The 12,331-nt window shown below is 42.5% G+C and overlaps 1 protein-coding gene across 1 annotated transcript in view; it reads left to right on the top strand.

Moving 5' to 3' along the window:
- LOC124545958 (glucose dehydrogenase [FAD, quinone]-like) overlaps nucleotides 1–12,331 on the top strand; it is a 166,753-nt gene that overhangs the window by 139,202 nt on the left and 15,220 nt on the right. The window contains exons 8-9 of the mRNA XM_047124921.1: nucleotides 2,432–2,665; nucleotides 11,972–12,318. Coding sequence (XP_046980877.1) covers nucleotides 2,432–2,665; nucleotides 11,972–12,318 — 581 coding nt within the window. The remainder of the gene's footprint in view (nucleotides 1–2,431; nucleotides 2,666–11,971; nucleotides 12,319–12,331) is intronic.

The raw sequence follows: 12,331 nt of genomic DNA, 5'->3' as shown, positions 1-12,331 counted from the left end.
ACGGAGAGCTGCATCAAACCTGTCTCAGGACTGAAGACCACAACAACAACAACAACAACAACAACGTTGCTGTCGAAAAAAGTAAATCCAGAAAAATAATATACAATTCTCTTGCTTACATAAATAAAACTTTACTAAAATTATCTATTAAAATACATCTGACTTCATTTTAACGGCAGATCAAATTAAAAATACAAACCACGTGATTTTTGGACTTCTGCACCAGCAGAGGTACGTTATTCTACCATAGATGAGACGCACACAGCGGCTGAAATCTAGCTAGATCTGCAATAAACAGATTATTTGCGAGTGACTGCTATAAATTTATCAATTTCAACAGTGCTTTTACTTTTCAGGACGAAAAAATCCCCTCCAGTTGTACTTGACAAACCTTTTAATGCTACACACGACATTGGTTTCAGAGTGTAAATCCCGTATTCAGACGGTACGAAAAAACATAGAAAGCTAAGAGGGTTTATTCATAGAAATTAATTAATATTAAAAGGGCCCTCACAAGTCCTGACATAGGGTTGTACCTTGACTGCGTACGAGAAAGTCGTAACAACCACGTAAAATATCCAGCAAATTTATCAAGTATCACGCGAGATCCCGTGCGGATGACACATGAATAGGTTCTCTGAGTCAACCAGTACCGCACCGAATAAAAGAGGCCTGACCGAAAAAAAAACATGAATGTAACAGCAAAGAAGCAGACACTGGCGGCGCATTGTAATCTATGAACCAACTGCGTTTATGTTAATTAATTTTACGAAGAATGCCTCTTAGCTTTCCTTGTTTTTTCTGTAGCGCCTGAAGATGGCGTTTGCAGCCTGAAACACGGGGCGTTTGTATGATTTTAGCGGAATAAAGGATTTGTTAAGTGTTTATTCATCAAGAAATAGTTTAGCGGCAGTTGTGGATGTCCCTTAAAGAGAGTATTATGCCAGCTCTTTTACAGGGTGACTATTACTGAAGTATATGAAACAAAATCGTCGTAACTTCTGAACGGTTTGCGTTGGGACGTTCAAACTGCACGGTTAGTCGCGGGGCACGACGGGAATTAGTATGCGCATGCATAGTTTGGTTTAGCGACGGAGCTCTTTGGATTGGTTCGTCAGTAAGCAAAATTGGCGCATTTGGGGGACTGAGAATCCGCATTTCTCGATCGAGAAGTGTGTTCACACTGAACGGGTGACTGGTGTGCAGTGTCCAGTCACGGAATAATCGTTGCGGTATTCCTTGATGGCACGGTGATCACCGAATGGTACGTGAAGGTTTTGGAAGATGATTTCATCCCCATTATCCAAAGTAACCCTGATTTCGACAAGATATGGGTGATGCAAGACGGAGTTCGACCCCGTCGAAGCAGGAGAATGGTGCTTGAGGACCGCATTCAGGCTATGGGGTAGCCATGGGCCTCGACTGGCCGCCATATTCTCCGAGTCTGAACACATGCGACAACTTTTTGTAGGGCTATATGAAACGGTTCAGCCGGCCAGAGTGGCCGACGGTTCTAGGTGCTACAGTCTGGAACCGCGCGACCACTACGGTCGCAGGTTCGAATCCTGCCTCGGGCATGGATGTGTGTGATGTCGTTAGGTTAGTTAGGTTTAAGTAGTTCTAAGTTCTAGGGGACTGATGACCTCAGCAATTTAGTACCATAGTGCTCAGAGCCATTTGAACCATTTTTGAAATGGTTCGAGTGGCTCTGAGCACTATGAGACTTAACTTCTGAGGTCATCAGTCCCCTAGAACTTAGAACTACTTAAACCTAACTAACTTAACGACATCACACACATCCATGCCCGAGGCAGGATTCGAACCTGCGACCGTAGTGGTCGCGCAGTTCCAGACTGTAGCGCCTAGAACCGCTCGGCCACTCTGGCCGGCAGGCTATATTGAAGACTAGTTTTACAGCAATAACCCCAAAACCATTGCTGAGCTGAGAACAACCACTTAGGAGATGATCGACAGCATCAACATTCAGACACTTCAGCGGGTCATGCAGAATTCCACCATTCGTCTGCGCCACACCATCGCCAATGATGGCAGGCACATCGAACATGTCATAACGGAAATAGGAATATCTGTAGTGACGTTCACGTGTTGAATAAAGTGTGTGCACGCCGTAGTTTGTAATTACTTTACGTTTTTTTCATGTAGTTCAATAATTGTCACCCAGTATATTACTGAGGGAAGAAAATACAAAGAGAATAGTACAAACGCAATAGTTTGTTATGAAGTGATACTACGACATAAGAATCTCGTTTACTATGGCTAGCACAACGTAGAGTTTGGACAATATGTGGATCCATGGGATGAGGCATAAGCTGTCCGTGAGAAGAGACGCTGAGTTCAGTATGCTGGTTACAACCTGTTAAGAATTCAACGGTGATTCTGTAAGTTGTACGTTGTGATAACTCTTCCGCAGGTGGGCTACAACCTGCAGGACCACGCGTCCATCGGCGGCCTCATGTTCGTGGTGAACGAGAGCGTGTCGCTGCGCGCCGAGGACATCCTGGGCCGGCGCGACAACTACGTGCAGTTCCTGGCGTACGGCCGCGGGCCCATGGCGGTGCCCGGCGGCGCAGAGGCGCTCGCCCTCTACGACACAGAGGACCCCGACAACCTGGACGCGCACGCCGACATGGAGATTGAGTTCCTGGTGAGTCGCTCTACTAAGCGTAAGCAGGGAGGGGGAGAGAGAGGTGGCGGGAAAAAGATGTCGTAATGTGAAAATACAAATGTTTCTTCAGACTAGTATCGACATTTGCTGTCGATATTTGAATTATCGATATATCGCTTGAGCTGTATTTTTAGCTGAATTTCGATAGCGATATTTTTTATTGTCTGTCTTTTATTGATTCTAAGTCACTACAGTTCTCATCAGTAGATTTCTTGCCCATTCCAACAACAACCAATGTTCGTAATCTCATAGTAAGTGTCTTACAATGGCTTTAATTTCATATTCAGTACTACAAACGAGCGCCACATTTGGACATCAATGTTTCTATACTGCATATTCACGAAAGCGTGTTACGTGCGTGTGTCACTTCTACCATTTCAAATGATAGGTACAAGGCGCAAAATGCACACGTTTGGTGACAGCACTGTGTGAAAATGGTGGAAATTATCACTCCCTGCTCCCGAATATGAGGCAGAATGTGTGCTTTTATTACCACCTGAATGCCTGGATCAAGAAAATGACGGATGCACAATAAAAGTAACGTACACTCGGCGCAAATATCGCACATATTACTGCACTGGTGTTTAATGGAACAAGGGCTTTGTTGTCTGAAATGTGTATGGTTAAGTACAAGTACAACATTTCATGTTCAGAGCACGTTCAGAAGTGTTTCACTCGCAAGAAGCCGACACTACTTCCCGTCAGACATTTCGCTTCTGCTTGTTCGTCACTTGTTAGGCACGTCCGGCACGAACAGTGTGCACAAGAATGTCGCATCTCGGCGCAGCATTCCGCACGGCGCGTGCCACCTGCTGACGAGACAGCGAAGCCGTTCACGCAATACCTACACAACACACACCGAAGAATGACGCAACCTGACGCCCTCTAACCACTCGTTTAGGTCAGGGGTCTCCAAACTTTTTAGTCTGCGGGCCACATTGACTCCTCCACGAAGTCATAAGGGCCAAGATCTTCCTAGTGGGATTAAAGCACCCTAGCACTCCACGATCACCGTAATGTAAGGCTAAAGGAAAGATGAAATCGCAAAAATCTAAGGTTGTGGGAATAGCTAGCACTGAAACAAACTACGATTTTTATTTAATTTTGATTGGTGGACGTACCTGACCGAAATTATGGCGTATTTTATTCCGGCGAATTTCACCGACAAAAAAGCATGTCACTGCTCATTCTTCACGAAAGCGTCCTACAAAGTTAACGAAATCTCAAAATCATTGTTAGCAACACTATTACTGCAAGACGTAACAGAGGTAGAGTATGTCAACGCAGCGGCGCAACAATATGTTTAGTTATGTAGTCTTGCAGCGAGTAGCAGAGCCAATGTCGCGGTGCCTTGGTCGCGATGGGCCTCGAAACTCAGTTGTTGGCAGTGTAGGTACCACCACCTCAAATATTTGGCGGGCCGGATACCGGGGACGTACGGCCAGCTAACGCGGGCCGGTTTGCCGGCTCTCGCGGGCCGTAGTTTGGAGACCCCTGGTTTAGGTGATGTGCTCCTGTTAGGCCGTTATCGCGAGGTGACTTACTGTATGAAGTTGAACCGAACAAAGTGGCAGTACATAGTTGTACGATCCCAAAGCCGTTACACATGTGCTTTGATTGTGTGCAGAAAGTGTTAACGTTTTAATAACAGTGTTTGGGTAGACTTCAAGTTGATTTCAGTTTCCAAAACAACCATGTCTGCAGGAGAACACATTACACAAAGAGCCCTATTAATGTCTACCGCTGAAGATTACTGGTTTCATTAATTAGTTTTTTTCGTAAATAAGTCGTCCTGTAGTACACTGTGTCTCTTTTATTCATTATTGTTGGAGACAATGAAGTAATTGCCAGTTTTTAGAAGTTAGTTCATCATTTCTGTGACTACGATCAATTTTTTTAAAAAAATTCCTTTGAATATCGAAAATACCGACCGATATATCGATATATTCGTCTCGATAATTACGATATCTTCTATAAATATCGATATTTTTGAGAATTTGTCCATCCCTACAGGGCGGGGGCTGCCGTGCTGAGTAACACTGCAAATTCACTATCTACATAGGCATACAAATCATCGAACTTAAAGGAAATCACTAGCTCTATTTTCCGCGTTATTTCGCCATCATGTTGCAGTACCAACAAAAGCAAAGAATCTCAGTGCTATAATGGATGAGAGCCTTACCTAAGCAGGAAACTTTGGCCTTAAGGACGAATTTTCAACACAGGGGGAAAAGGCTTGTTCCAAGAAACATCTTCCAGACTTTTAGACATTGTGATGCTATTCGACACCGTGTCAAGACTGAAAAATGTTGAGGTGTATAACGCCTGCAGTAACATTACCTTTTTACGTAGGTAGTCACAAAATTAACGAAATCTCTTGAAATTTATTACATGGCCAAAATTTTGTCGTATGTACATACGATTTATTCCTACGTTGTTGTCCTGAAAGGCATGAAACCGGAGATACATAGACTAAACGTATGTGATTTATACCGGACTGAAAGATGGTTAAGCAGTGGCTCCTACTTGCTCGTGTAACTGAGGTTGCAACCGACACTGGAGTGTTTTTCTTTGGTTATGGTGCCTCATCTCTCTCTCTCTCTCTCTCTCTCTCTCTCTCTCTCTCTGTGTGTGTGTCTGTGTGTGTGTGTGTGTGTGTGTGTGTGTGTGTGGTTTTTTTCTTTACATATTTTTTCAGTATGATAAGTAGTGTCATTACAAAGTGTTGTTGCCCTTCTGGCATTGTTCCCCGTATGTCCAAGGCTTCTCCAATGGTAAGTATTTGGATCCACATACTTTTAACACTGTTTCTGTTTTTGCTGGATGAAAACAAATTACTTAGCTCAAGCTTTTCAAACACCATTGTTGTTAAAGACATATGAATAATAATAATAAGAAGAAGAAGAAGAATCAACTACAGGAGTCATACAAGACAATATCCACCAGTACATCAATGCAATACAGCTACATCCAAACTTATATATACAACTACAGAAATCCGTAATTATTAATACATGCTCAATTACCCGAAAGTTCCTAAATGCAATATAACATATACCGTATAGTTAAAAGGAAGTCACGCTTGATCAAGGTCCGCGTCACTTTCCATTTTTGACCAGACATAAGGTCTGAGAAAAGAAAGAAAGAATAATAATAATCCTCAACAGCAGCAATCATTAGATATCTACAGCTCCATGAACATGCCACTGTTCATATATCTACATATTACTCTCCAGATTATGCTCTCATGTCAATCCTATACGTTTGTAAGCACGTTGTCCAGTCTTAAAAACGGATTACTTACGAAAGTAAGTCCGAAATAGGCCCTGAATTCAAATGCATTCTCGTATACAAGGTTAAGGTCCATTAATTTACGAAATGTACAATTACCGTAATATATCGGACATACGACCAAGAACAGGAAAGGCTAATTTTGCGCAACAGTTTTACATTGGGCATAGCAAATAATTGATTGATTTACGTCGATCTGATTACTCACACCAAACATCTACATTTACTTAAAAATGTGTAAACAACGGTGCTTATAGCACTGTTGGATGCAATTGTCAAGGTGTACCCAGGCTGTTGCCATACCTCATCAAATAAGACATAAAACAGTCACAGTTTACATGAAATGATTAACTGCAACTCCGCCACGTCTGTCTGCTCCGCAACTTCATTCTGAAAAACAATGCATAGGACGACGGCGCGTAATGTTCACAGTAGTGGCTGAATAGCAGGAAAGTATTCGAAGAACCAGTTTGAGATAGGAGGATCACTCTCCGCTTATGGAAAGTCCACGCTATGTCGAATGTAATTGTGCTAACTGCAAAGTGCAACTCCGCGTAATTTCGTCTGAGTAGGAAAATGATGGCAACAAGATTCAAAACAGAATATAATTACTTCCCAAATGAAGTTAAGTCACGATAACGCACACAACGTTTCTCAGAACACGTGACACAAGAGGTACTTGAAACAAAAAATGTTCAAATGTGTGTGAAATCTTAAGCTTACACACTACTTAACCTAAACTATCCTAAGGAGACACACACACACACACACACACACACACACACACACACACACACACACACACACCCATACCCGAGGGAGGAATCCAACCTCCACCGGCACCAGCCGCACAGTCCATGACTGCATACTTGAAACAAAAGGAAGTCTGGGTATATAGAATAATATTTAATAAAGCCCCTTGACTGGGAGTGTGACAAATTTAAATGCTGCACTATTCGGATACCAAAACCGATTCTGTACTGCGCATCGGAGATTACTCTCTTCGCAACGGCACACAAGTAACATCTCCAGATGAAGGCAATCTTTGAAGTCATGAAACATTCCATGAAACTGTCCAGTCTAAATCTCGGAATACGAAGCAGAAATACCGGTACCTGTCAACTGCCGACATCCGTGAATGACTAACGAATTCACACTGCGAAAGTTCTCAATCTCTGCTCAACCATGCAACATCTTACCAAAACCGTAGTGCCCATTAAGCGAACGAGGCAGGGAGACCATGTTGGACCAGACTCGACGCGCTACTGCACCACGCGGTTAGCCATGCGGCTGGCTGGAACCTGACTGGCTCGCGGGACCACTTTACGCATGTGCCAGAGACGGCTGCATTTCAAGAAATCGATAGCCTAGTACAGAACGCGGCTTTGCAGGGAACCTGCGAATTAGCACTCACGAAATAATGTAGTATGAAAGTTGCAAACGTGACGGATAATTTTCAAGTTTTCTAATGTTCTCTTTCACCTTCCATTGAGGCGTCTTCTGAATCTTCTCTCGTCTCTCGCCATCCACCAGTGTACTTCCTTGATTCAAGCACCACGGGTTCACTTGACTACATGTCTCTCTGCCATCCCCCCCCCCCCCCCAAAAAAAATATCCCTCCCCATCCGTTCCATTTTGTTTTCATTATAGTTATAATTACCTCTTCCACGCTAATCTGTTCTCTGGCCCAGTTTCTGCATCTTTTGTGATCTTTCCTATCATTTCTCGACATGTCACATAGCATTCTTGTTCCATTATGCACGTTTATCTGACTCTGGAAAGTGGAAACTTGTCATACACGCTAATTGGAAGTTTTTGTTTTCAGGCACGTAAAATGGTTAGTATACAATACCCTGTTTACTTTACCGAAAGCTGTGAAGGCAATTTTTACTGTTACATTTGGCAGACAGTGCAATGAAGTTAGGAAAACGAAGCTGCTCCTCTTTTGAATCTAAGGATCTGTAAGCGTCCGTTACGATTGTTCACGATAGTTTTCGTAATGTCGAGGCTCCTTGTCCGAATATCCTTTCTGTTCCGAATTTCTCAAGATTTCGATGAAATTATCATAGTCTGTCTCACATCTTCTTTAGTGAACTACACAGTTTGAATCGATATCCTTTTTCTCAAAGGCTGTCAGTGCAAGTTTTTGTTGTAACTTAATAAAAACGTTTAATATTTTCAGACGTCTAGTAACAGTAAGAACCTACTGTGTTGACACACACGCTGAAACGTGTTTGCACGAGGTAATTTAATTTGGAAGTATCAAATCAAAAACACCTTCAACTATCTATATTTACAATGATTCATTGGTCGACCTCGTTATCGGATTGACTATTCCCTTGAATTCTGTCCTATTTCATGATAGACAAATGTTTCCAACTATTTCTTCATTCTGTACTAAGTACATATGCGGCCTTAAAATATTAGTCCCCGTACGTACTGACGTTGCCCTTTGACGTGTTTCTTGCACATTTAGGGTAAATTACAACATTATATATATATATATATATATATATATATATATATATATATATATATATATATATATCTGGTTCTTTTGCACATGTGTGGCTACTCAAGTCGTAACTTTTGCCTTTAGAAGGAACTTGATATTCCCCTCACAATAATGCTGTATTTACCACACGACATGTGAATTTGTTCTTTATTGTAGGTCCATTTTACTGGTTTCTTTTCATGACCGTAGGTCGCACTATCCTCTGTCTTACCCTGCACAAGGGCTGTCTGTCATGTAGAAGTGTTTGTCTTTGGTTTTTTCTGATATTACCTGTTTTGTGGGAATTCGTTATGCTGTACCACATTAGCTTCAGAGTTATCATTAATAATGTTCTTGAAATTTCCCGGCAGATTAAAACTGTGTGCCGGACCGAGACTCGAACTCGGGACCTTTGCCTTTCGCGGGCAAGTGCTCTACCGACTGAGCTACCCAAGCACGACTCACGCCCCGTCCTCACAGCTTTACTTCTGCCAGTACCTCGTCTCCTACCTTCCAAATTTTACAGAAGCTTTACTTCTGCCAGTACCTCGTCTCCTACCTTCCAAACTTTACAGAAGCTTCTGTAAAGTTTAGAAAGTAGGAGACGAGGTACTGGCAGAAGTAAAGCTGTGAGGACGGGGCGTGAGTCGTGCTTGGGTAGCTCAGTCGGTAGAGCACTTGCCCGCGAAAGGCAAAGGTGCCGAGTTCGAGTCTCGGGCCGGCACACAGTTTTAATCTGCCAGAAAGTTTCATATCAGCGCACACTCCGCTGTAGAGTGAAAATTTCATTCTAGAATAATGTTCTTATTAAATATGTCGCACATTTAAAATCTGTGATTGATAGATTATGTTGACGTAACTTTATGCTCTTGTTTTATTAGTTATTACTAATGTATAGTACATGATGATGCAAGCAGTTAACATGGGATTGACCTCGAATAAGTGGTTCTACATGTTGTTGTTAGGTGACAACGTATAAATCAATATTTTACCTTCAGAATGTACTCATCAGTACATGACTGTGATAGTTTTGCTTCAGTTGATTCACGGGCATTCACATTACCATTACATACTGGTTGTTTGCTAATATGTAACACCGTGTTTATCTATGCATAACACGTAATTTTGAATTCCGATCACAATGTTCTCTTTCACTATTACATGGCATACATATTTTGTTTCCTATTTTATATTCATACAGCGTGCAACTTCCCTCTCGTTTCATTCCTTAATTTATCTTTCATGTCACTCCCTGTACACTTTGTTTTTTGTTTTATGTTTACGACATATTAGCACCGTATGTAAATTAATTTCTTAAATTTTAAGCAACCCTCCCCCAACTTTCGTTAGACAGTTTACATCGTTATTATTGTTGTATCTACATAGTGCAACGTCCTTCGGATCTTTAGTCTTGGGTAACACTCAGCGGTAGAGCAATGAGATTGTTATTTCTTATGTATCGGTATCGACGTTACAAACAGAACATTGATGAACTGAACTCGCGACTTGTGCGAAATATTTACTTCACAAAATGTCGTAATTAAATCGTTTATAATCGATGGTTTATCAGTTGCTATTTAATTAATTAATGATATGTTGAAATTAGTTCCAGTGACAGAAAATTCCATATAGACTGGTTGTAATCTCAAATCTATAATCAGTCCTAACAGTGCTATTAATTCGTAACGTCAAGAAGTTTCTATATAAGTGCCGAGCGCTTGAGTCAAATTATGTTGCACCACGTCATCTCTGTAAATAATATTGTTAAACGTCAATGATAAATGCGTGAATTGACACGATATGCTGGTTTATTAGACAATATTAGTCACTTCCTGACAGAGCCGTGAGGAAGAAGCTCTCCCAGGTGTTCGGGGGAATTATAAATTATATGCTTCGTAACTATCGCCAAGTTCCATAGACCATTAATTATTACGAATGAAATTGTCTATCTGTGTTCACTTCCTAAATAGTGTTAACTTCAGGTTATGTAATTAAAAGTCACTTCTGCCTCATGTATGCAAGTTCTCTATCTGAATTCTAAATAACGCAATATTTGAAGTCAAAGTATCGTTTCACTGCGTCGTAGTAGATCGCAATAATCAATTCTGAAAAAAAACAAAACAATCTCATTGCGGCTACATGTACGAGCATTCAAAAGCACGACCTGCTTCGGCTGACTCTCGTAACGTAGTGACAATGGATTGAATTATCCTTAGCCATTACTCGCGAATCTCAAAGAGTACTCACACGGAGTATTCTTTGGGAACATTGGTTCTACTTTGCGAATTTTAATTATAATGATTTTGAATTTTGAGTTTGATTTTATTGGAATCCTATGTTTATTTCGTATGTTAATAAATTACTAAGTATTAGATTCCTGATTCAGATACTGGTTAATATCCAAATAGTAGTGTAAACTGGAAATTTGTTTCCTTGTTCAATTTTCATAGAATTTGGAACTTAAGAACCTTCAACATCGCAGCGCGTCAGCAATCGTAGGATAATATATTAAAAAACTAAAAACCCGCCTCGATTGCGAAAAAAACCTAGTGTTAACCCAGGTTTCGGCGTAGATAACTACACCTTCTTCAGGACAACAATAACACCCACAAGTGCCTAAGAAGACCTTTATCTATACATTTATAAAGGAAAACGAAAAGGAAAACACAAACAGTAGATATGTACAAAGTCAAAACCACTACTTAAGTTAATAGTGTACGCACCACCTCACATGGGCCAATGTTCGAAGGGTCATGACGCAAAAATAAACTGCAGCTGCAAAGTGTCGCTCACTTACAAGCCCGACCCGCTACCTATGCACATGAGGTGGAGCGTACACTATTAAGTTAAGTAGTTGGTTGGTTGGTTGTTTCGGGGAAGGAGACCAGACAGCGAGGTCATCGGTCTCATCGGATTAGGGAAGGACGGGGAAGGAAGTCGGCCGTGCCCTTTGAAAGGAACCATCCCGGCATTTGCCTGGAGCGATTTAGGGAAATCACGGAAAACCTAAATCAGGATGGCCGGACGCGGGATTGAAGTTAAGTAGTAGTTTTGACCTTGTACACATGTAGTGTCTGTGTTTTACTTTTCGTTTTCGTTTATAAATGTATAGCTATGGTGTACTTCTAATGATTGACAAAGATCTTCTTAGGCACTTGTCGGTTTTATTGTTGTTCTGAAGAAGATGTAGTTATCTACGCCGACACCTGGGTTGACACTAGGTGCTTTTTTCGTAATCGAGGCGGGTTTTTAGTTTCTTAATAAATTTGGAACTTGTTTTGGGGAAATCTTTGGGAGTTTTGGAGGTAATTTTTGATTTTCATTTCTCGTCCGAGGAAGTGGCATTACAACAGGGGCCTGCCTGAAGTCGCTGTAAATTGGGAGCCGGAAATGGTGTCAAAAATGAATTGAAATTGGTAGTGTAGACGGCTGAAGGTGTTTGTAGCTGGACATTTTATACTGAGTAGCCGAGGTGCTGCAACCGCCCTGTGTGCCCGCAGGGCGGCTCGGTGGTGTCGGAGCCGACGCTGCGGCGCAACTTCGGGATCCGCGACGACGTGTACGAGGCGATGTTCGCGCCGGTGGAGCGCGCGCACACCTGGATGGCGTTCCCGCTGCCGATGCGCCCGCTGAGCCGCGGCCGCGTGTGGCTGCGCAGCCGCGACCCGCGCGCGCCGCCGCGCATCCGCCCCGGCTTCTTCAGCCACCCGCGCGACGTGGTGGTGTCGCTGCGCGGCATCCGGCAGGCCATCCGGCTGGCCGGCGCGCCGCCGCTCCAGCGATTCCAGTCGCGCCTGCACGACCTGCCGGTGCCCGCCTGCCGGCACCTGCCCTTCTCCAGCGACGAGTGAGTGCCGCAA

Source organism: Schistocerca americana, chromosome 8 (genome assembly GCF_021461395.2).
Source record: "Schistocerca americana isolate TAMUIC-IGC-003095 chromosome 8, iqSchAmer2.1, whole genome shotgun sequence".
NCBI lineage: Eukaryota > Metazoa > Arthropoda > Insecta > Orthoptera > Acrididae > Schistocerca > Schistocerca americana.
The sequence above is the reverse complement of the archived record's forward strand: the minus strand, read 5'-3'. Positions and strand labels throughout refer to the sequence as shown.